Genomic DNA, 26,389 nt, shown 5'->3' on the forward strand with positions numbered 1-26,389 from the left:
ACTCCCCACAGCCCCACTGTTTCATTATGGGCTGTACATTAAGGTTTCAAATCATGGTTCCACCATTTACTACTAGGTGACCTTGAGCAAATTACTTAGCATCTCTGTGTCAGTTTCATCACTGTAAAACAAGATTAAATAATAGTACTTTCATGGCTTTGTTATGAGGATTAAATGAGATAATGCCTAAGGGATTTTTTAAAAATGTGAGTTGCAGCGCTGCTGCTAAGAAGGGGTTAGTCTGCCAAAGTTTTATTCAGACACTAAAACATGTTGAGAAATAACCTGTCTCACACCTTGTTAAAAAGGGATACAGATCTACATTTTGAAGCAGAAGCAAATGTAATTAAATCATTGAGTCAATCAATAACCAATAATTAAGCTTGTTTGAAAGATTACAATAAATTCCAGAGGTGTTGAAAGGATAATTCATTTCTTCCAACTCTGACATTAAAGGAACAAAAATGTACGAGGCAGGAGTGGCCAGGAATTCACCTTTGTTGAGCTAAGATATCCCAGGCATTGTGCTCACTGCACACTCATCACAAACTGACAGATGAATATTTTCCGAAGAATAGTTTTTTTGTTTTGTCTTGTTTTCCTCCTTAAGGAGACATGATACGGAATGAAAAGCAGAAAGGAAAAGTAACCAGTATTTTCAAGTCTTAGAAAGTAGGTTACCAAATGAATTAAACAGCAAAAGCAGCGGTTCAAAGAGCATTTCTCCTTTAATCGTTTATTCGTAACAAAAACGAAAAAAATGAAACATTTTCAGGATTTTAAATTATCAGTGCTGGTAATAGATGCCCTTTCACTATACATTGTTATTTTTACTTTGCCCATAAAATGCTGAGGAAAATACTGAATAAATATATATTTTATTAAACACACACACATACAACCCCGTTAAAATTCATATAAATCAGTTATGTCTCACTCCCATCCAAATTTTGGCTTATGCATCTTTAAATTAAAAAACAACAGCACAGTGGTTTAGGCCACCAAAAACGTGGTTGATAAGGATGATTAAGTGCTGAAGTTCATAACTGAGCCAGAAATAGCTATAAACCAAAATAGAAAACAAAATAATAAAGAAAAGTGATAATTCATGTCAAAGCCTGGCTTAATTTTAATATACTCCATCCTGAAAAAAGAACTTTCCTAAATATTGGTTTTTAAGAGGACATTTCCAGGTTAAACTGAACACAAAACAGAATTTCCCCAAAGAAGTTTTGTGAGCCAAAGGAAAATCAAATTATGCTTGCAAAACAAAAGGAAAGACCGGTAATGCCTGTCTCCCATGACCCACTTTTTCGGATTTGCTTCAGTGTAGGTTTTCCTGCTGAAGGCCATTTATTAATTCTATATTGTGGGATTTCAACGCGACCAAATCTAGACTTAACCCTTCACATCCTAGTGGGTTGATGAATGAGACTATTTTCAGTTCCTCATGAGCTGGGAAACTGTAACCAGGATGTACTCAAACATATATAGACATATTGTCTACTGAGCTTCAGGCAGAAGTAGTAATAACTTACTGCCAAAAGGATAATATTTATGACCACTACTAAAAATGTTTTCTTCTTGCATAATTTTAAGAAAGTATCAAAAGAGGCACTATGATTTAAATGAAACAAAATGATTTCTCACAATATCTCATATGTTCACATTTTTATACAAAAAACTTGTAAAATAGAATAATGCTGATTTAGCTTTTAGAAAAGGTTTTAAAAGAGCTAAACATGAGTTCATAAGTACACTGGATATTTACTATCTTGAGAGAAAAAAAGTGAAGTTAATAAAATTCTGCTGGAAAATAAATACATTAATTTTGCAACTGCATGCATCTCTAGTTCCTTTACCAAAGATTCTTAGATTGTAAAAATATTTGTACAAAAATCTAAGTAAACACTTGATGGATGTATTGAAAATTTTCCAAAACTGGAAATACATTGAAATATATTTATGTAGTTGGAAGAGGAAGTGGCAGCGAGAGGCTTTCACTTACAATGACAATTTTAGAATTCATTAGAAATTAATGTTCATAATTCAAATACATACGAGACAGTGCACCTGTCTTCAAGCGTCCAGCAGATACAAGAGCAAAGAACAGATTTGGAGAGCCACGGGGCACCGGCATTAAGTGCAATTAAGACTGTTATTTATGTTGCACTAGATAACAAGGACTGTTGAAAATGGTAGCTTTAAGACCTTATTTTTGAAAACTCAACTTGGAATGAAACCCCTTTCATAGGATATGCTATGTGAAGATGTTCCTTTTACATAATGAAACAACAATAAAAGGCAAGTGGAATTATACAAGAAAAAAACAGAAACCACATACTGCAAGAAGTGCTAGAACAGGGTGAAGAGACATTATAATAATCATTATCATTTGAAGTGGTAGGTCTATTTTAATACACTCTGAACTACACTCAATAAAATAAATACAAAATTGAATGTTAACAATAATGTTGTAATCATTCAAATTTTTGTCTTCCATTCTAGCGGGTATATTGTGAATCCTGGGAAAAAATTAGCAGCCCAAATCTTTATTCCATCTTAAACTAATTTTTATTTCTTGTACTTCTCCTTACTCTCCACATCATCTTACAGGGTTCTACTATAACCAATCTGGTTCTGATATCCCTCAATTCATTCTGGTAGTATCCTTGTGTAGAGTTCAAAATCCATATATACGGTTAAGTACCAATAAATCAAGATGCCAATGTGAGAGGTTCAGTTCAGAAAGGACAGTTAAAAATAATTTTGTTGGCTGGGTGCAGTGGCTCACGCCTGTTATCCCAGCACTTTGGGAGGCTGAGGTGGGTGGATCACCTGAGGTCAGTAGTTTGAGACCAGCCTGGCCAACATGGTGAAACCCCCGTCTCTACTAAAAACACAAAAATTAGCCGGGCGTGGTGGTGCACGCCTATAATTCCAGCTACTTGGGAGGGAGAACTGCTTGAACCTGGGAGGCGGAGGCTGCAGTGAGCTGAGATCGTGCCATTGCACTCCGGCCTGGGCAGCAGAGGGAGACTCTGCCTCAAAAAAAAAAAAAAAAAATAATAATAATGATAATTTTGTTAAAGTCAAAGACAGTTTTGTGTTACATGATCCACTATTAGTTCAAATACTGTAAAAAACAAAAAAATAGCTGTTGATGAAACATTAAAATGTGTGATATGGCTAGCAGAACTGATGTCTGTATCAGCTTCTGAGGTAGAAAATTTCCTACTCATTACTCAACGTGTGAACAACAGGTAAGTTAATAATGTTTAAATATAAAAGTTTAAAAACTGTACAAAGATGCTGTGAATATCCTATCTGTATACTTATGTAAAAAGTCAATTTAATCAGGAAGTTTAGAATGAGATTTTTTTCTTTATGGATTTTTAAATGTATTTCTTTTGAATTTTTATATATTCCATACATTGATCTTTCATTTACCGACAATCCTTTTTATCTCAAGGCAGAAAAACCAAATCTTAAGAGCTTAGCGGGCCACTCGTTGGCTTGCATTTGAGTCCTCACACAGAGAAGAAAGGGGCCACGCTGACACAGGATTGTGAGAAATACGAATCACGGGAAGGTGAGCTTAGGTTGTGTTTCTTTTTCTTTCTTTTTTTTTTTTTTTAATAGAGACGAAGTCTCGCTCTGTTGCCCAGGCAGGGGTGCAGTGGCGCAATCTCGGCTCACTGCCAATTAGGTCATATTTCTAGAAGATATGATGCTGGTGTCTTAGGATATAAGAGCTGGGAAACGAGGAAGTCTGAAAAAATTCTGTAACTAGCCATTTGGACTTAGAGATCTCGGATATTAGGAGACTGAATATGTGCAAAAATTGAGAATTCTAAGAGCTTCTTCATCATTAACTTTTGCAAACAGGTAATTCATTTTGTTTTAAAAATACTAATTTTGAACAATGAAGTTATAGTATATGCTACATATGTTCGGGTCATTAGAAGACTAGTCAGCCAGTTTTAGAGGAGACTGTCTTGAATTAGACTACCTTAAAGGCTCCATGAAATTTCCTTAGAGCAGACAGGCAGAAGAAGTATGGAGCTGAAGAAAATGGTAGAGAGAACTGGTCAGGAATGGCAGAGAGATGTTCCTTCTCAGTGTTCCAGAATGCTCCTTCATAGACAAAGGGTCAGAACACGATTCCCATACAAACATCAGTTCAAATGTCCAGCAGACACAACAGTAAAGAACAGATTTGGAGAGCCACGGGGCACTGGTATTAAGTGCAATTAAGACTGTTATTTATGTTGCACCAGGTAACAAGGACTGTTAAAAATGGTAGCTTTCTTGTGCCTGCTCTTGTCCCTCATAGAAAGCATGTTCCTTTCTAAATGAGATCTGTCAGGATCAGGTAAAATTTCTACCTTCTGTAAACACTTGTAGGAACTTTACCTGATCCTGCAAAACGGAACATGCTAAGCCTGGCATGGATGGTGCAGGGAGGGACAAGAGCAGGCACAGGCAAGTTAAAGTGATGCCTAACTGCAGAGTTCAGAGAGGAATCCTGGCTTCTGGTCCACCGCACAACCATTGAGAGCATTGGAAAAGAATGAAATACCAACCTAATAATTAATAACGACCTATGATGTCTGGCAAGGAGCAGCTGAAAAGCACAGGCGTGGGATAAGAAAACAGCCATCACTGTTCACTTTTTCCCTTTTCCTTTCGATAAGACTTCTGCGTAAGAGGTGTGAATGAAATCATAAAGCTGCTTGGCATTTGCGGCATTCCCCAGAATACTCGTGAGCTTGTCTTGTGACAGGGTTGCTAATTCTGCGATGTTCTTAACGTGGTGCATCAAGGAGCGGCAGTTTTTGGCATTCACCCCTGGCATTTTTAACAAGAAGTCTTGGGGACCAGCATTGTACTTTTCTGACTCGGGAAGGGTTTCGGAATCTGCTGTAATGGCCAGTGCTGTCGCCGCATCAGGCTGTGGCTTATTTTGTTTCAGCTCCTCAAACAACTCCGCCGTTGCGTGAGGAGAGGGGCACCAGAGAATCCGTAGTCTGGGGAAGTGGAGTGTAAGAAGAGTGAGTTTGGAACTAATGTCATTGCTGGAGATCTCCTGGAACAAGGCACCGCGGGCAGTGAGAGAGAAAGGCTTGCTGGGGTCAAACTCGATCAGAAGCACAGGACGCTTGTAGTAGCGGGACATGGAGACGCACTGGCTGTAGAGGCGGCCGTTATTTAAAGAGCCGATTAAATCACTGATACTCTTGCGCTCCACACACATTTCTGGAGTGAGGATGTAATCTCCAACCTCTAAAGTCACGGGTTCAATGTCAATGCCCCGACGATGGATCAGAGATGGGAGCTCACTTCGAAATTCACGCATATCCACAACTACGCTTTGCTGTGTACCATTCTGTTCCTGGCCACCTGTAGAGAAAAAGTAAGTAATGTCACTGGGGAAGAACTCTCAAAGAAGGAATATAACAAAATCTAAAAATCGATGTTTCTGTTGTTAATGCTGATGGATGGTTACATAATTCTATACGGTAATATTCCTTATAATTTCTATATTTTCAAACAGATTTGTTTATAAAGTAGAAGCAATTTCCCTTGAACGAAACTGAGCTAATAGGAAAGTCAGACTCTATCAGTAGTTCCTTACTTGCAATGATTTGTAAATCCACACATATCTGCTAAGGTCTCCCCTGCGTAGTTTCCTCATAGCCCGTTATTATTGCACTGACCACATTTTGTTGGTCAATGTATGCCCAATTCCTAGGACAAAGCCTGAGGGCAGATGCTTAAAACAGCAGACACAGTAGATGCTTCAAAAGGCTCACTGAGTAAATCTAGTGGCTTAGGAACTATTGTGTTTACATCAAAGAGTCCAGAGATGGAGAAAGGGAAGGAGCTGGGAAAAACACGAACATCTTAGACCACAGTTTCTCACATTGTAACATTAAAAAGCAGATTCGGGCCGGGCGGGGTGGCTCACACCTGTAATCCCAGCACTTTGGAGGCTGAGGCAGGTGGATCACTTGCGGAAAGGAGTCCGAGACCAGCCTGGCCAACATGGTGAAACCCTGTCTCTACTAAAAATACAAAAAATCATCTGGGCATGGTGGCGGGCACCTGTAATCCCAGCTACTTGTGAGGCTGAGGCAGGAGAATCACTTGATCCCAGGAGGCGGAGGTTGCAGTGAGCCGAGACTGCGCCAGTGCACTCCAGCCTGGGCAACAAGCGTGAAACTCTGTCTCAAAAAAAAAAAAGCAGATTCTGTATTTAGTAGGTCTGGGATCTAAAGGGTCTAAGAATCTGCATTTATAACAAAATCCCAGGTGATGTTAATGCTGCTTGTTTAAGGATTACATTTTTAAGTATCAAGGGCTGCTGCAGACAGAATAATGGTACCCCGTAAAGATGTCCACATCCAAATCCCTGCAACCTATCAATACGGTCATGTGCTGTACACAACGTTTTGGTCAATGACAAAGTGCCTGTGAGACAGTCATCCCATAAGATCACAATACTGTATTCTTATCATACCTTTCTATGTTTAGATGTGTTTAGATACACAAATACTTACCATTGTGTTACACTTGCCTAGAGTATTCAGTACAGTAACATGCTATGCAGATTTGTGGCCCAGGAGCCATAGACCATACCACATAGCCTAGCTGTGCAGCAGGGTAGACCGTCTAGCCTTGTGTAAGCACATTCTGTGATGTTCATGTAATGACGAAATCACCTAATGACACAGTTCTCAGAATGTATCTCCGTTAAGTATTTTGAGATTGGGAGATTATCTGGGTTATCTAGGTAGGCCAAAGGGTTCTCAGAAGTGAAAGATGGAGGCAGGATGATCAGAGAAGACAGGATGCTATGCTACTGGCTTTGAAGATGGAGGAAGGGGCTATAAGCTAAGGAATTCAGGTGACCTATAGAGGCTGGAAAAGGCCAGGAAAGGGTTTCTCTCCTAGAGCCTCCAGGAGGAATGCAGCCATGCCAATATCTTGCCTCATAAAACCCATTTGGACTTTGAACCTGCAGAACTGTAACATAATAAAACATATGCTGTTTTGAGCCACTAAGTCTGTGGTATTCGTTATAGCAGCCATAGGCAACTAATATGAAGGCATGAGAACTGACCTCTAAGGACAGACTTCTACGAACAGCTACCCATACACTCCAATCTGTCTTCCTTCATACTGCCTTACATTCTGTCCTTCTTCATGAAATGTCAACAAACTGGTTGATTTTTCAAAGAATCTTCTTTGAACAAGACACAGAGGCTCTGAGGCAGTGTTTCCCAAAGTATGGTCCAAAAACTACTTCCATGAGAAGCCCCTGAGATGCTGGCTCCATTTCACATCCACTGAGTCAGAATTTCTATGAATTGAGGGCTATGAATCTACAGTTTTAACAAGCATCTGAGGTTATTCTAAAGTCTACTAAATTCTGACATCCACTGCTCTAACTGTATTTGGCCTCACCAAAGGTTAAACCAACTCAATCGTATTGCTCTTCTCATCCGCCTGGCTGGAATCAGCTGCTGGCATGGGAAAATAGGAACTTGGGGAATGGGAAAATGGTGACTTCTGGATCACAGTGCACTTGGAATTAAGCAGGTCTTGGTGGCATGCCACAGTTCGGACACTGCACAGCAATGTGTACCAGACACTGGAGATCTGGGGAGCTACCAAGAAGACATGAATACAAAAGGAGAGGGGGAGTGTATGCAGCCCACCTATGTGTACAGCTAAGGGGAGAGGCAGAGGAGGGAAGGAGAAACTTCCTTCAACGACTCTGGGTTAAACTGGCTTTTTAGGTTGAGATAAGAACCTAACCACCATTTACCAAAGTTTATTTGCAAAAGTACATTCTGAGTCTCAACCAACCAAATATAAAGGCAAAGCTGGAACATAACCCATTCTAAGCTGGGGTGCCTAGAACTCAACCTCACATGATTTGCAGATGACACAGTGCCTTCGCTCTGAGGAGGACACATGGTGAGTAAATGGTAGAGCTGAGATTAGATTAGGGAAGTCCACATCCTCTCCTTGGCCTAAACCCCATTTTTAAGAGTTTGTTGATACAGACCAAGCCTTGGCAGAGTAACTCTGGAACTTCACGGCCCCCTTTTCAGGCAATGGAGGTGCTTGACAAAGTGCAGGACTCACCGGCTTTCCGAGTGTCAGTGGAAACATCTGTAGACGCTGTGCCTCTTACTAGGTCTAGGTTTGTTTCATCTCTGCCTTCTCTTTCTTCAGGGACAACCATGCTCGCTTTTTCCCTGCGGGAGAAAACATTGTCAACATTTTTGAAATGAATTTCAAAATTCTAGATTTTATCGTTTGTAAATTGTAGTATTGAAAATTATCTACATGATGATGGCAGTAAGAGAAAAAAAAATAACAACAAGGAATATATTAGAAGTAAATATGCCAAGACAAGTGATAGGTAAAGGAAGTAGAAAAAATTAAGGTAAAAAGTATCTTGGTCGGGTACTACTTCTTGATTTTCCAGAGTAAAAAAAGCAGTTGCTTATTTTGATTTTATATTCAAATATTTAAGAAACAACATAAGCATGTAAAAAAAAAAATGCCACATGTAAAAAATGCCACCAAGAGATTCCTGAGACTGTTTATAAGGTTAAAGTGTTATTGATGTTAAAATGTAAATCATTTATATTCAAACATTTTCAGGGTAATCATAAGTAGGGGTTAAAAATCATTAAGAAACTAAAAAACATATATGATACAATTTTGATTTTTAAAAACTCCAGGTGGGAGGCCCCATTAAACACCCTGAGTTTTAAAGAAAAATCAAGATCAAGACTTTGAAATAGATACAAGAAATCAAATTTCTATCAGAGATTAAAACAAAAAATCAACAGCTCAGGTTCTGCCTTGGGAGCAGCATTCATTACTCACTCATGCATTTATTGAAAAACATTTGTGGAGTGTTCCTGTGTGGTGCTCTAGGTACTTTGGATATAATTGTGATCATGCAAGAATTCCTGTCTTCAAGGTGGCTCATATCTCATATGGTAGATCTAGAGGACAGTACAATCATAACTAACATTCGCAATTTGGAACCACATCATGACAAGATCCTTAATAATCACAGAAAGAGTAAGCCAGGTTTGCAGTAGCCTTGTTTTTCAAAACTGGTAAAATATGTTATACTTAATTCTGCCGGGTATGACAGAAAAGATATATAAGCTGAGTCTCTTCCCTCCTTGGGTTTGCAACTGAGTCGAGGGAACAAAGCAAACATGAGAAGAAAAAAAAAAAAAACTGGAACTGAGGAACTGCAGTAAAAAAGATTAAGGTGAGGGGAATAGAAGAGGAACCATCAATATTAGTTAATTTCAACAAGGGTTAAAACAATCAAGATTTTCCCATTGATATGGTCTGGCTGGATTTCCACCCAACTCTCATCTTGAATTAATAGTTTTGATAATCCCCATGTGTCCTGGAAGGGACCTGGTGGGAAGTGACTGAATCATGGGGGTGGTTTACCCCATGCTAGTCTCGTGATAGTGAGTGAGTTCTCACGAGATCTGATGGTTTCGTAAGTGTCTGGCATTTCTCCTGCTGGCACTCATTCTCTCTCCCGCTGCCATGTGAAGAAGGACAAGTTTGCTTCCCCTTCTGCCATGATTGTAAGTCTCCCAAGGCCTCCCCAGCCATGTGAAACCTGTGAATCAACTAAACCTCTTTTCTTCACAAATTACCAAGTCTGGGGTATTTCTTCATAGCAGTATGAAAATGGACTAATACACCCATTAGAGGAAATGAAATCAGAGGGTCCAATTCTTCAACCACTCTGGAGAAATATTTTAGAGCAGGGTATCACTAAAAGATACTACTAAAGAACAGAAATTGTAATTTTAAATTTTATACTATTTGAAACAACCTATAAATGCAAATATATTATTAGTACAAATTTCATAACTAGATCACAAGGGGGCAGGCAGTGGTTCCAGTTCCATGTGTTTTCCCATTATTCTCAATACCAGACTCAAGCGCTACCTGCTGAAAAGCCCTTTGCAATGGCAATGGCTCTGGCTGCCTCTCGTTACCACTCCATTCTGTCTATTGCACTCTGGTTAGGACAAAGGGCAAACCATTCAAAAGAATTATTGCTCTTCTATTTTTCCTTAACATTCATTTGGTATTATTAGGTTCATTGTGCCCCCCACTTTGTTGCTACTTGTTACACTGGCTAAGCTGTGTATCACACATGGGATCATCCCAATTTCCTGGTTAATTTGTAGTCTGTATAATCTTAGGAGGTTAGAGTCCAGATTCCGGTTCCAAAGTGTGTGGATTTGAAACCATTTACTGGCCACATGACCTCGGGCAAGTCATTTCATGGCTCTGTACTTCAATTTCTTTATCGGTAAAATGAGGATAATAATTTAAAAACCTACCTCAAAAGACTGTTACGAGGATTACATAATATATGCAAGGTGCTCAGAACAATGTCTGGCACCTAGTAAGCACCATATAAATGTTAGGTGTTATTACTATGTACTTTTCTTATAACATGGTAATCTCTTTGTCTAATTATCCACGATTATACTAAAAAACTGAAGATTTGCTTTCGAATAATTCCACAATTGTTTCCACTAATAGCTACAGAAAACAGCTAGTTTACCACTAAATGTTACAACTTAACTACAAGTCGAATCTGAGAAAAAATATATTCCAGAGATGAAACCTGGACTATGAAGAAAATAAGCCTTCCTAACCAGTAATTCAATTTAACAGAAATTTATCACAATTATAAACAGCCAGTCTCTTGCTTTCAACATGTGGCATAATTACCCAAGTTCCCCTATGTGCCAGACACAAAACAATAATTAAAAAATTCAGATTTCTATTTCTGCTTAAAGCACCAAGCTTTCCTATGCTTGCTTTAGTATCTTCAATGGTATTTTTATCAAAATTTATTTATTGTAATTTTTAAACAAATTGAGATGGGTTCTCACATGTTGCCCAGGCTGGTCTTGAGCTCCTGGGCTCAAGTGATCCTCTTGCCTTGGCCTTCGAAGGTGCTGGGATTACAGGCGTGAGCCACTGCACCCAGTCTTCAATGGTATTTGAATAGCGTGTACAACATAATCCTATGCCAACATAGGAAAGTGGAACTGAACTAGAAGTCTCTTCCAATGGGCATTTACTTAAGCCTTCATGCTAGCTCATTTTGTGATCATATTTTCAAACTGTAAAATTTCAAATGCTCCCTGAGTAGAAATAAAATTATGATTGATATTTAGCAATGTAATCTTTTCCTCTTTACTTGTTATCTGTAATCTACAGATCTTTAATCCAGCTACACAATCCTTTCACTGTCAGTTCACCTGACTTGTTCCTTTCTGGGTTATTTTAAAGAGCCACAATTGCTTTTGTTCTTACAATATCACCCAAGGAGGTCTTGGTAAAAGCACACTGTCTTATCTTCACATTAAATTTTTCTCTAAGTACAGCAACAGTGCAAATGTTTTTTGAACAATGCACCTCAAATCTGTTTCTGCTTTGCAAAAGAAGCACCTCTCAAATTTCCCAAGTTTCCAGGGAAAGTAAGTATCTTAAGATTCTAAATAGTGCAACCATCTGATTGACTGCTGGGTAAAATGGGAAGATATTATTTATGACAAGCGGACAATCACCATGGAAAGCATTAAAAAATTATGCCAGATAAAAGACAAAATTATGTTAAAACCTGGTGCAGAAATTATCGTATGGACTGAAATGTGGGAGAGAGTCCATGTTCCAGGCTCTGCTGAGTGACGTTTTCCAGTATGTATAAGGCTAATCCACAGCTTGTCACTGAGTCCTCTGATGTGTAGAAGCAGGTGCATAAATCAGGAATGGCATGGGATCTGATACCTTACTACTATCTACTAAAAGTGCTCTTTTCTAGATTAGATTCCCTGATGCACTGGAGAAGAGGCAGTTGCATGAAGACAGGCGAAGCATGAAACTCACCTACTCAGGTGATGTCTTCCTCTCATTCTGTCAGGCTCCTCTGGCTCTAACATTGTGCAGGAAAGGATTAACTCGGCAGGCCTGGACTGCTCAAACTCTGCATGTTTCCAAGAAAGGCTTCTCTCCTCAACACTGGCTCTTGATCAGCTCCTGGGAGATGAGCTCTGAGCCGGTATAGTATTCTCCCTGATAAGAAGGCTCTTATATGCCTGAGGCCCTGGGTCACAATGTGCCAGTTGGATCAGACAGTTTATGCTGACGATGTGATTTATGGTAAATGTCTGTTGTTGCTTTGGGGGCTGGAGTCTGAGGAGCTGTAGCTAGCCACGGAGGTACTCTGTGTCTATGTGGCTCAGCTCAGTACAAATGTGGGGCCTGGAGGCTCAGGTGAGTTTCCGTGTCGACAACACTTTGCATGTGTGGTCACGCACTGTTGCTGGGAGGATTCAGCACATCCATGTGACTCCACTATGAGAGGATACCTGGAAGCTTAGGCCTGGTTTTTCCTGGACTTTGCCCCACGTGCCTTTTCCCTTTGCTGATTTTAATCTGTATCTTTTTTTTTTTTTTGAGAAGGGGTCTCACTCTGTTGCCCAGGCTGGAATGCAGTTGCATGATCTAAGCTCACTGCAACCTCCACCTCCTGGGGTTTGAGTGATTCTCCCACCTTAGCCTCCCAGGTAGCTGGGATGACAGGCATGCGCCACCACTCCTGTCTAATTTTTGCATTTTTAGTAGAGACAGGGTTTCACCATGTTGGCCAGGCTGGTCGTGAACGCCTCCTGACTTCAAGCTATCTGCGTGCCTTGGCTTCTCAAAAGTGCTGGGATTACACGCGTGAGCCACTGCATCCAGTCTTAATCCGTATCCTTTTGCTGGAAGAAACTGTACTGCGAGTATAACACCTTTTCTGACTCATGTGAGTTCTTCTAGTGAATCATCGAGCCTGAGGATGATCTTGGGGAACCCTGACATGAATACTGAAAACCCAATCTGAGTATTTTAGCTCTATGCACTCATTTCTATCTAGGTGACAATTATTTTAATGAGCAAAAACTTGGGCAAAGGCTGTTTTAAAAAGAGTGAAGGATGGTCAGGATGTACTGGCTCACATCCAGTATCACCAATTCTTTGATTCTATCTCCCAAATCTCTCTCAAATCTGTCTTCTTTCCTCCATTAACCTAATCTTGGCTACCACCTTCTCATCAGACTGCAATAGCATTCTGACTGGTTTCCACACTCACTCACTCCTCAGTTTGATGCCAGAGACAGCCTTTACAAACATACTTAAGTCACTTGCCTACTTAGAATGCTTCAGTGCGGTCTTACTGCCCATGAAGTCCTAAATCCTTCACAGGGCCTCTTGTACCTCGGAGCCTTCATACACGCCTTTGTTCAACATAACCCCCTTTCCACCCCATCTGCCTAGTATCAGCTTGAATATCCCTTCCGCAGGGAAGCGGCTCCTGATCAGCTTATGGTCTGGGTGAGGTCTTCAATGTATTCTCCTATTACACCCTCTTCTTTTACCTTTGCAGCCAGCGGCGCTCTATATACTTCTACTTATTACAATATTTATAATCATTGAATGTCTCTTTTCCACTACAGGGTAAGTTCCAAGAGGGCAGAGGCTTTTTCTGCACCACTTGTAACCTCAGTACTTTAATATTAGCACAGGGCCTGGCACATACCAGATGCTTAATAAATATCTGTTTACTATTTGAGCCTTGTGGCGTGAAGGTCTAGAAGACAAAGAGTAAGACAGAGAAGAGCAAAGAGCCTGGAACAAGAAGAGGCAGCTGGTATAATGCTTGGTCTGTTATAACATGATTTCTGAACTGTGTTTTTGAAAAATATATACACCCACATATACGACATAAACAATACCATAAAGCACATTGGTAGAAAACATATTTTCACAGGCTGAGAGGACTGAGCAATACTTGTATGACTAGTAGCTGGATGAATCCATGGCCAAGCCATACCACCATTTGAGAGGATATGAAGGGAAAAGAGGGGACTGCCCATGCATCATGTTGACCCCCATCGTGGGACTCCATGCCACTGATTCAGCAAATACTCCGATTTCCAAGAATTCTTCTACTGGGCTATCCGGGTTATATGTATATTTTGCACGTACACGGAAAACCCACAGACACCACTGTAGAATGGTTATCCATTTTGAAATCTGGCCTAGGGTCCTGGCCGGTTGACTACTGCTAAAAATAATTTCTGCCCTCCATTGCCAATGTCTGAGGTTTGGAAGATTGGTCTGGCCCAGCCCACTCCATCCAGGCCATGGTCTCTGCTGGTCTAACTTTCTCTGGCTCAGCTCCGTGATGCCCCATCCAGCCCTTACCCTGGCTTCTGAGGCCCTTAGAGATCACCTGGCCCATCTTCCCACACCAGGCTGCAATCTCCTTGACAATACCCCTGGTGGGTGGTTATCAGATTTCTCGAATGCCTTCAGGGCAAGAAGTAGCCATCCAGTTTGTGAGTATTTCAACATTTTCCTTTTGTAAAATGGAAAGGCATTTTCTACTTGGATTTGGAATAGTACCAGATACTCATTCTTAAAAACATACACATGTGTATGTCCAGACAAACAACACACTTCCTAAGAAATATTTTCCCAGAGTGATTCTATTGGTGATCCTAACTGGCTGTGCTGTAAAAGCATTTCCCAATAAATGGTAAGGCAGTCACCCACCCACAGACAATGGAAATTTTACAAGGAAAAAAAAATCATTCAAAGGAGGGGAGAATCTTGTGCATAAGGCAGGGAGGAGGGAGATTTACCAACATATTTCTTAGAAAAGCAGTATTTTCGCTATATTTCTGGTGTTTTGTCATACTGCTTCATAAACAGAAAAGCAGTTGTCTTTGTTACATTTCTAATATTCTATTAAACAAACCACTGAAAAGCAACTGGAGATAAAGGAAGAGAGGGGGAAGAGAAAAAGGAAGTACGTGCCGAGGTCTACACTGGAGGACAATTCAGACTACACGTTTATCTCAATGTGATCCTCTCCAACTTCTTCCTTGCCCCATCCTTCCTGAGCAGGGCTATCTGATACTCCCCGATCCAGAGAAGCCTCCAGACCGTGAAAGGTTTCCAATGTAGTTGGGGCTTTCATACTGATTTTCTATGTATTACCTTATGAGTTTTTCAAAAGCTTCCTTTTCTTTCCGCAAAGCAGTGAGATAGCGTTGTTCCTCAGTTGAACCTCCGTATATAAGAAAGTAAACCCTGCATGTTAAGACAGAACTTTTAGAGGAAAAACAGCATTTTTAATCCCTGAAAGGAACAGCAGAACATTTGAAATCAGCAGCCTAGAGTGTTCAAATAATAAATATTTGACTAAGAATCAACGGTTTCATTTATCACACACTAGCTCAAATTAAGCTGCCTAAACCCCACCTGTTAAAGGTCTTGTTACCACACAGGGCTTTTTAAATTTTCTTTTGCCAAAAGGAAGAAAAGAGTTTAGGTAAACACTGAAATATAACTAGAGGAATAGAATAGTTCTTTCCTCATAACTATAAACAAATTAAAAAAACACAAATTTTAGAGGCTTCTCCAATTCTTCCTTGGCACCTCTGCCAAACAATCATTGAAAAAGTTGGGTAGTATGTTATGAAAGTTATGAAAACCAGCCTATGAACGGTTTTTTTTTTGTTCATGTCTTAAGAGAACACAGCGGTCACACATTTTATATAAATACACGGGCATAGAAGACATATGGATTATATCAGGCATCTCAAAGAATAATTTGATCTACTTTCTCTTAGAAAAGGCCTGCTTTTTAGGCTGGGCACGGTGGCTCACACCTGTAATCCCAGCACTTTGGGAGGCTGAGGTGGGAGGATCACTTGAGCCCAGAAGATCAGCCTGGGTAATATAGTGAGACCCCATCTCTACAGAAAAAAAAAAAAAAAAAAGAATGAGTTGAGCATGGTGGCACATGCCTGTAGTCCGAGCCACCTGGCGCTGATGTGGGAGGATCAGGTGAGTCAGGGAAAGGGGGAGGTGTTGAGGCTGCAGCGAGCCGTGATTGCAACACTGCACTCCAGTCTGGGCATCTGGGCAAAACTGTCTCAAAAAAAAAAAAAGGAAAAAAGAAAAAAAAGAGAAAAGTCCTGCTTTTCCATCTTGTTTGTTGCTAAGAGAGCTGAATTAAGCACCTCCTCTGTCCCTTAGGTTCACCTTCAGTCAAAGCTATTTTCCTTTTTGAGCCTTGGTTTTTCTTTTAGCTGTTATCTTCCTAGATGATAATTCTTTGAAGTGTAAACAGAGAAAAGATCATTGGGTAATGAGTCCAGAGACTCAGTTCTCCCACGGGTGTGTCATGTGGCCAAGGCCAAGTCACCATTTCTGGGCCTCAGTTTCTCGTTGACAGAGTAAGTGGTTGCACTCCCAGGTCCCTTCTGATTCTAACATTTTGCTCCCAAATATCACGCTAATCTGTTCTCAGGCAAGAAAGAAGCTTGGTGTACATAAGCTATCTACAAAGTTGATCGGCAGCAAAGTACAAAAAATTTACCAGCCTATAATTATTTTACCAGCCTCATCTAATCTCTTCATCCTGCATTATTTCTGATCCAGCTCCTCCATTCATCTCTACTCTGAAAGGCTGTGTTAGTTAAAATGCTAGGGGAAGGTTTCTTTTGGCTCCGTTTTTGGTTCAGACTGAGTTCAGGATATTAATTTTGCTGTTTATTTCCCCTCAGATAATTGGAAAGCCAGAACACTATCTTCTTTGGGAGGCATCATTTTCTCATCTGATATTTCTGTAGATGTTTTATCTGATATTTCTTGAAACTCAAGTAAACCTGGTACAGTAATTCCCCCAACACTTCAGTTTTATGTGGATGTAATTTAGAGTCATTTCTTAAAATTTATAGGAAAGACATTTTAGAAGATTAAAATTACTTAGCCAAGTCACAGTTATATTAATTTTTGGTAGAAATTAGAATATTATGCATTTCTTAGATTTTTTTCAGATACAGCACCCCATATGCTGCAAATCAATGCCCAAAGAATAAAGGACAGAACACACAGCAGCACGTAATGAGAACGTGAGCAGTCCCCTTGGTTTGCTGTCCTGCTATGACACTTGACATCCTTCCTATCCAACTTCCCAGATTCATCAGGAAGCAAAATAAGGTTTCATAAACATAAGCAGCATCGTAACGGATATTAAAGAAAACTAACATGCAACTGGTATAGTTTCTGGGTTAAATCCTAAAGAACTGTGCAACTGAAAGCTTTGATTCTTTATAACTTGCCTCAGAGGTTTCCCAGGCCTACTTGCCCTGTAAATTTCAAGCTGCCGAACAAAGGTTAGCTCTGCGTCATAAAGAACCACGTATCTTGGTTCCACTTCATGGAGTACCCTTGTCAGAGCATAGGGGTCGCTGCAGCCCAGAAGCGGATGGATGATAGTGAGGGGTTCTTTCAGGATTCCATAAGCAGCATCCGATGATAAATTTACATCAAATTCTTCATGCTTAATTTCTTCCAGGCAGCTTTCTGGGCTACTGCTTATTTCTCGACAATATCCTTCCTCGACATCTCCTTCCTCTCGCAGTTCCTCAGGTTTTCCTACCATTTGAGTTAAGGTCAACTTCCGCTTTTTTTTTTTGAGGGTCCTTTCTTTGGCAGAAGCCCGTTCTTTGTTTTGGGGGTCTTTGGGTCTTTTGTGAGATTTCCTAATTCTCTTTGAACTGTCTTCCTTCCTAAATTTCATCCAGACTTCTTCAGCTTTGCTATCCTTCTCAAAGGTTTTCCTGTAGAGCCTCAATAAGAAGGCCTCCGCTCCAAGAGTGATATAGTCTCTCAGCTGGGAACATGTTCGGTCATCACTTGCACATATCAGTACTTGACCTGAAAATAGAAAACAACATTATGTTACTATTACCTCACTTGTCCTCCTAGTTTCCCTGTGTCCCCTTATTCCTTCACCTGAAGGGAAGACATCTTACCTGTTGGTATCAAAGATCCACAATTTACAAACTATTTTAAAAGGGTCTTAGGTATTGATCAAATGCTTTCTCCTCTCTGGCAAGATTACTTAAATCTTTTCAGTAAAGTTGAAGCCAGACTACTCAATCTTATGAAAGTACAACTGTGGTATAATGGTGGCTTTAAAGAAGTTCTTTTTAATTAATATATTTTTTTCAGAGGGTCTTATATACGCCTAAATTAATTCCAAATGGATTTTTCCTCTTTTGTGAATTGTCTTAGTCTCCTTTGCCAATTTAGACAATGTCTTCAGTTTGTATCGGCTCATTACATATTAAAGTAATAGAAGAGTTGAGGCTTTTTTGGAAAGATACTTGGCTGAGGATATAAAACAGGAGACCCATTAGTTTATTCCTTTGGGATTCCAGATTTAAAGCTTGGTGAATATGTGTAGAGATTAGCTCAATCTTTAAATAGAAGTTCTAAGAACCCAACTAGTGAAAAAGCCTTCATGAAAAGCTTTCATGAATATACAATGATTCAACCTGGAGAAAATTACATCAAATGAACAGAAATGAGGTTGCCACTAGGATCCCAGTGTTCATTTGCCATTTATTTGTCTACATTTTATAAATAAAATAGCACGGTTTTCAAATTGAGACAGGGTTTTCACCATTTTGGTCAGGCTAGTCTTGAACTACTTTTAAAGAGCTAATTAAATCAGGACTCATTTGATAGATTTTGAAAGCAAATGTTTTCATCTCCTTTTTTCCTACCTGGACCACCAAGAGCTTCACTCTCCTTATTTTCTGCCTCAATTTCTTTTAATACTTCAGTCAGTGCCTCCCACTTTGGGTTGCTTTCTAGGACCAGTTCCTTTTTTGCTTCTGTAGAGAAATAAAAATATCCCATTCTATGTGATAATATTTACCCATGAAGTCTTCCAAAGGCTTTTAAAACAACAGATAACACAAGCATCAGTACATATGCCCATTTATTTAAGCTTTCTTTATAATGATAGATGGACTCTGCTTTCCTGAAAAAGATCTACTAAAAAGAAAGATACTTCAAACCATTAACATGGCTTTCAAAATGCCTTAGTAGAAAGTTACATGCATGGTCACTAATGAGAGACCATTCTGTGTTAGTTGTTTCTGTTGACACTGTATATAAGCAGCTATACAAAATAAAGGCATTGGTACAGAATGACAGCATTTATTATTTCTAAAATCCCCATGACTTTCATAATCCTGAACATGGATAAAAGGAGACAATAATTAAATTTTTTGTTTCTATAAGCATTCCAACACAAACATATCAATAATATATTTAATTATGTTTTCTTTAAAAAGATTTTTTTTTTTTAAGACGAAGTTTCACTTTTGCTGCCGAGGCTGGAGGCAATGGCGTGATCTTGGCTCACTGCAACCTCTGCCTCCTGGGTTCAAGCGATTCTCCTGCCTCAGACTCCCAAGTAGCTGGGATTACAGGCACGTGCCACCACTCCTGGCTAATTTTGTATTTTCAGTAGAGACAAGGTTTCACCATGTTGGTCAGGCTAGTCTTAAACTCCTGACCTCAGGTGATCTGCCTGCCTTGGCTTTCCAAAGTTCTGAGATTACAGGCATGAGCCACTGCGCCCGGCCACAATTAAGTTTTCAAACAGACCTTTAAACTAGGCAGAAAGCAGGCATTAACCCTATCCCATGCCTTAAAAACCTAGTGATATTTACGATATCACTAGATAGATGCTGGAGTAAAACCCATATTCACCTCATTCTAGTATATTTATATTGCTTAAACATTAAAAAGGATATTCAAATATTTTACCCTGACTTTATTTATTAGTTTTGAGACACAGTCATACTCTGTCACCAAGGCTGGAGTACAGTGGTGTGATGGTATCTTGGTGTAACCCTGAACTCCTGGGCTCACCTTAGCCTCTCAGGTACCTGAGATGTTAAGTGCACATCACCTTGCCAGGCTACTTTCGAAGTTTTTTTTTTTTTTTTTTGAGACGGAGTCTCACTCTGTTGCCCAGGTTGGAGTGCAGTGGTGCGATCTCAGCTCACTGCAACCTCTGCCTCCTGGGTTCAAGTGATTCTCCTGTCTCGGCCTCCTGAGTAGCTGGGATTACAGGTGCCCGCCACCACGCCTGGCTAATTTTTGGTATTTTTAATAAGAGGCCAGGTTTCACCATGTTGGCCAGGCTGGTCTCAAACTCCTGACCTCAGGTGATCTGCCTGCCTCGGTCTCCCAAAGTCCTGGAATTATAGACATAAGTCACTGTGCCTGGTCTTAAAATTTTTTTTGTAGAGATGGAGTCTTGCTTTGTTGCCCAGGATGGTGTTGAATTCCTGGGCTCAAGCAATCCTCCTGCCTCGGCCTCCCAAAGGGCTGGTATTAATAGGTGTGCGCCACCATGCCCCAACCTCACCCTAACTCAGAAATAATAATTACTTTGAAGTTTAAAAAAAATCAATAAATAGTTCTTTATGTAGCATACTTTTGATCGATATTTGGCATTCGTTATTTGCAACCCCTGGGAAATAGATTCCAAGACTTGTCATGCTTTATACTTCGACATACATTACACATATACTTCACACATATACTTTTGACATTACATGTTACATATAACAAACATACACACATTTATCATCAAGGAACACACTTTTCACATGGCCAAAGGAGACTTTAAATTGTGCTTTAAATATCTATACCAAATACTGAAATAAAAAACACATTTAAAGACTTAACCCTACAAGATACCTTGCCCTTCTTTAATTTCCATTTTTTCAGATATTTTGCCTTTTTTACTCATTTTGGCATCTGGAAGATGATAAACCCTTGCTCGAGCATTTATAAACATCGAGGTGCTGGAGTCAAGAAACAGCCAACCTAATATGAAAAGTTAAAAGAAAAAGTGCCATCAATTTACGGTTAATTTAAAATAGTCTCTGATGGTCACATGACCTACACATGTAACCGGCTGCCATCCTGTTTTCCTACCAATCACACCTCCTCCCACTATTGTGATCTCTCACTGTTCAGCTAGACCAGTGGTTTTCCGGGTGTGGTCCATGAACTCCCGGGGGTCCCCAAGATGTTCTCAGGGCTGTGTGATGTCAAAACTTTTCTCATAACAATACTATGACATTATTTGACTTTTTTCACTGTGTTGACATTTCCAGTGATGGTGTAAAAGCAATGCTGGATAATACTGCTGGTGCCGTAGCACGAACCAAGGCAGTGCCATGAAAGTGTACTGGCATTCAGTGCATTCTTTACTGTCATGCTTCCGCAGTTCATCACTTAAGAATGTCTCTAAAGAAGTACCAAAATTATTAACTGTATTAAATCTTGACCCCAGGGGTTCACAGACCACACTTTGGAAACCGCTGGTCTGGTCAAACAGTGGCAGAGGCCAAAGCAGTGGTAGCAAAACAAGATGGTGGCCAGCTGTATATGTATATCCCCCTACAAATCTCTTCTGCTCTTCAATCGTTGGCACTCTGGCTGATGGAAACCCCATACTCCTTTGCTTTTGCTTTGAGGGAAATGAATTTTAAGTTCTTAACAACTAAACTTCCAGAACACAACCTATTTCTAAGTTGAGGACTGCCTGTACTACACACAGTCTTTTCTAGAAATAAAATTGCCCAGAACGGATATGAATATTTATTATTACACAGAACAGACGTTAAGTAGGCGGAAACATTAGCTATCAATAAAACCTACATCTTTGTGCTATGAACATAAAACATAATTTGAAATCTCAGTATAACATATAGTTGAATATAGCACTTTTCACACCTGATTCCCCCTAAGACCTAACACTTTATTCAAATGAGCTCTTAGAATATTATTAGTATTTTAATCTCTCACCTGAATTCTGACCAAAAGCTTTTTCCGTTGCTCTCAGAGATTCCAGGAGATTAAGAAATGTGACACAATCATACTGAGAGAGATACTGCAGCAAAGTTCGTAATATCTTCAAATCCTGAACTAAGGATTTAGTCTTGGCTCCAAGCTGGTGCCACAAAGGATCCAGATAGTGGCGGATTGTCTAAAACAAGAATAAAATTGGGTATTGCTAAAATATGTTAAGTATAGTTATTCTTAATACAAATCATATTTTCAAAAGGATTGTTTCCTGTATAACTAAAAATGGTTAAAATGGTAAATTTTATGTCATATATGTTTTACTACAATAGAAAACCCCAAACATTATTCAAGGAAGTGGCTAGAACATTTCAGTTAATAAAATTCTAATAATAATGTTTAAATTTCCAAATATAGAAGAATGTCTTACTGCTAGAATCTTTATGATCAGATAGAGTCAATCTATCATTATCCAAATATATATTACTGTCAGGAAAGAAAAGACCTGATAAACATCAGATAATCAATTATTTGTTTTTATGAACAGACTCTAAGCATGTAGCTCAGATATGTTCAACTCCTGCCATGTTTGACACTGACTATCCTGGATGGATAAAGACATGGGATCCAAATGGACCAAGCAGAAGGCATAAACCAAGCACGATGACTTACTAACAAATTAAGGTACATTGTTATTTAATTTGTACATGAGTATCAAGTTTTTTGACCTTTAAAATAAGGTATAACCAAGAAATGAAAAATTTAGTTTGATGCTCATGTACAAATTAAATAACAATTACCAAATCAAATAACAACGTACCTTAATTTGTTGATGTAAAAATTTCTTTAGTGTTTTTTCTAAAGTGGATTCATGATAGGAAAATATTTGTTAAATTAACAATGGACTAAGTTTGATTATTATTAGTAGTAGTATTATTTTGAGATGAAGTCTCGCTCTGTCACCAGGCTGGAGTGCAGCGGCACAATCTCGGCTCACTGCAACCTCCACCTCCCAGGTTCAAGCGATTCTGCCTCACCCTCCCAAGTAGCTGGGACTACAGGCATTGCTACCACGCCCAGTTAATTTTTTGTATTTTTAGTAGAGACGAGATTTCACCGTGTTAGCCAGGATGGTCTCCATCTCCTGACCTCATGATCTGCCCTCCTTGGCATCCCAGAGCGCTGGGATTACAGGCGTGAGCCACCGCGCCCGGCTGATTATTTTTTAAGATTCCAAAACGCTATCTAAAACAAAGAACAGCTTTATGTACATACTATGTACGTACCTACATATCCACAGCTATGTATATGTATGTTTCCTTCACAGACTGATTCTGTAACTTTTTAGGTAAGAATTATCCGATTTTCTTATCAGAGATTTGTAGCCTGATATAAAAGCAGTACCATTGCATGGAATCTTATCTAACAAATTTAATAATGAGCAGGAGTAGTATCTGGATGACCGTATAGTTTATTGTCTAAACCAGGACACTTGTGGAAAAAGAAATGACACACTCTTTATAATCACTCCAGGACAACAGGTAGATACTGGGACTGTCCTGAACAAACTGGGATATTTAACTACATGCCTCTTTTGTAAAATTATCTACAAAACTTTAAATATTTTAACAAGACACATGTGATATCTATATTTAGATATGGTTTACTAAAAGAATATCTAAAACAATGAAGTGACTGTTACTAACCAGGGGGATAATCAACAGAAATTTAGTGTGAAACATGTTAGGCTACAATTTTATTTTTCTAGGGCTATATACATTCTATTAAAAGATTTTGTGGGATTTAAAAAAAATCACCAAGGACTAAATTATAAAAAACTTTAAGCGTAGAGGAAAACAGAATATATAAAATTAGTTTTATGTATCAATATTTCACAGTCAAGTGACTTTTTTGAAGAATCAGAGAAATAAGAAGTTAAATTTTTCCTTTTTTATAATCGCCATGCATTATTTCCAGTGACACAGAGATTGATTCACAGTTTAAAAGACAGGAACTTTTTCTACCAGAATATGACAAAAAAGCTGCCAAGAATTTCTAAAAGGTCAGCATTTTCTAGATCTCCAGTTCAATACTAGACATTTATGTATTTGTAATAATATTAATCTATAATGAAAAAGTAGACATTTATATATCTGCAATATTAATCTATAATAAAAAATTAGTTAGAATAAAAATTCCTGGAACTGATGTCTTACCATTTCCTCAATTCAGAATGTAATTTTAAGACAGAGCAAGTTTCACACTCCTCAGTAATGAAAACTCATCCAAATTATTTTTTATTCCGTAAGAGATCATAAATTCATGTACAATTATGGAGCATTCTTATGTAAAACTCTTCTACCTGTAGATATCCAAATGTTGTCACTTCAAAGTAAAAAAGTTATTTATTTTCTTCTTGATTATAGTTATAATAAGAGATAATTACTATATAACTGCAAAAGTCAGAGTGATGCTTATATGCCACTCCTATTTTACTATAAATTATTACTTTCCAGTAAACCAAAGAACCTATGTTTTAAATGACCTCCAATCTTATTCTTAAATAACAGCAAATTCCTATTAACAACATTGCAAATATTAAAATAACTTGCATTCTTTAAAATTACAACATAATAAACTGTGCTTAAAAGGAAAAACAGTACCTTGTCAAAAGGCTTTCCAATAGCATTTTCTAAAGATAAATCTTCCACTTCAAGCGATGGGTTATGGCATTTTAGTTCCTTTAGACACGCATTTAAAATATCCAGTATAGCAGTCTGTATAGCAAGCATGGCAGGTGTCATAGAAACATGGATTTCTACAACTTCAGGTTTGTGCTGTTCTAAAAATGAGTTTACTGCTACATGGAACCTAAAGAGACAAATATTTTTCAACAATTTTCTACAGTTTCAGCAGCTATATATTTCTGGTCTTGGTTTAACACTCCATTTTTATAAATGCTACAAACAACACGAAAAGCAAAATAACAAACAAATGAAAAGCAAAACAACAACGTTTTCAAAAACACTTTGAACCTCAATGAATAGAAGTATTATATTATTCAGATAAGGCAAGGGTCAGCAAACTACGGTCTGGGCCAAATCCTGTACCTGTTTTTAAAGTCTCATTTGAATGCAGTCACACCCATTACTTATGTAAGCAGTCTATACTTGGTTTTGGGGAATAACAGAGTTGAGTAATTGTGACAGTCTATATGGCCTGCAAAGCCCAAAACATTTACTACCTGGCCATTTACAGGAAGAGTTTGTTGACTCCCAAAACAAAGGTATAATCAAGAAAGTAAAAAATACTATAACTACCCTTTTTCTGCTTGTTTGTTTTGTTTTTGAGACAGAGTTTCGTTCGTTGCCTAGCCTGGAATGCAATGGCGCAATCTCGGCTCACTGCAACCTCTGCCTCCTGGGTTCAAGTGATTTTCCTGCCTCAGCCTCCCTAAGTAGCTGGGATTATAGGCATGCGCCAACGCGCCCGGCTAATTTTTGTATTTTTAGTAGAGATGGGGTTTCACCATGTTGACCAGGCTGGTCTGAACTCCTGACCTCAGGTGATCCGCCTGCCTTGGCCTCCCAAAGTGCTGGGACTACAGGTGTGAGCCATTGCACCCGGTGTACAACTACTCTTAAAATAACATATAATCAAAATACATGGTAGCATAGGTTGCAAAAATGTTTGAAAACTGACACCTTAATGTTATTCCTAGAAATTAACAAAACTACTTCAAAATCTTTGTGCTTTATTTCCCTCTTGAGTAATTTTCAAAGCAGAAGTGGTACTCTTAGCCAATAAATCTGCAGTACACCTAAAGCTGTTGTATATGTGGGTCTCTAGATCCCTGGGAGTTTCACTAAATATATAAGAAAGAATAAAGAGGCTGTCTTGGATGGATTTGATAGACCAGCAGAAAAGTAACCGTCAAATTGCTCGCGACTTAAATAAAATCACAAACTTGGTGCATACATATTTATAGCTGGATATGTTTGTTACAAACCTGACTAGGTTCTATCAAACAAGATTACAATGAATTTTACATTACATTACATCAAAGTGCAACTAAGTTACAGTAGGTCTCACAAAAAAAGATGACAAATAACGTCATCATTATTTGTCACACAATGTTCTTTACCTTGGCCACAGATACAGTTTCCTCACAAAAAGATTTCTCATCACTCTTTCCACATGACAAAAACCAGTATCAAAGGCAACAGCATTGTCTGTGAAAGCTTTAATAAAACCACGTTTGTTTTTCTGGCGAAAGAGGCGCAAGATGAATGCTTCTTGACAAGACTCGATTATTCTGTGGGCTCTATACACCAAGATGCCTGAGAGGGAGAAACGTAATTTAAATTACAGAACAAGTAGGTAATTTTTATGCTCATTTCCATTCATTCATCACATTTTTCTTAAGGACCTACATGAGAATGAACAAGCACCATTCTAGACTGGGCATATAGCCACGCACAGAACAGACATAAATCCCTGTCCTCAAGGAATTGACTATAAACAGTATAAATAAGTAAAATATTTAGTATGTTACAAGTGC

At 38.9% G+C, this 26,389-nt stretch overlaps 1 protein-coding gene across 3 annotated transcripts in view; it reads right to left on the reverse strand.

Moving 5' to 3' along the window:
* Positions 1 to 704: 704 nt before the first annotated feature.
* ERCC4 (ERCC excision repair 4, endonuclease catalytic subunit) overlaps positions 705 to 26,389 on the reverse strand; it is a 31,945-nt gene continuing 6,260 nt past the window's right edge. For all 3 annotated transcript variants that reach the window (XM_003916567.4, XM_009196031.4, XM_009196029.4), the window contains exons 3-11: positions 25,973 to 26,168; positions 24,492 to 24,699; positions 21,832 to 22,012; positions 20,716 to 20,844; positions 18,720 to 18,830; positions 17,268 to 17,865; positions 15,136 to 15,228; positions 8,158 to 8,270; positions 705 to 5,403 (exon numbers count right to left, since the gene is read on the reverse strand). In XM_003916567.4, the coding sequence (XP_003916616.1) occupies positions 4,670 to 5,403; positions 8,158 to 8,270; positions 15,136 to 15,228; positions 17,268 to 17,865; positions 18,720 to 18,830; positions 20,716 to 20,844; positions 21,832 to 22,012; positions 24,492 to 24,699; positions 25,973 to 26,168 (2,363 nt within the window). In that variant the 3' untranslated portion in view covers positions 705 to 4,669. The remainder of the gene's footprint in view (positions 5,404 to 8,157; positions 8,271 to 15,135; positions 15,229 to 17,267; positions 17,866 to 18,719; positions 18,831 to 20,715; positions 20,845 to 21,831; positions 22,013 to 24,491; positions 24,700 to 25,972; positions 26,169 to 26,389) is intronic.

This window comes from Papio anubis, chromosome 18 (genome assembly GCF_008728515.1).
Source record: "Papio anubis isolate 15944 chromosome 18, Panubis1.0, whole genome shotgun sequence".
NCBI lineage: Eukaryota > Metazoa > Chordata > Mammalia > Primates > Cercopithecidae > Papio > Papio anubis.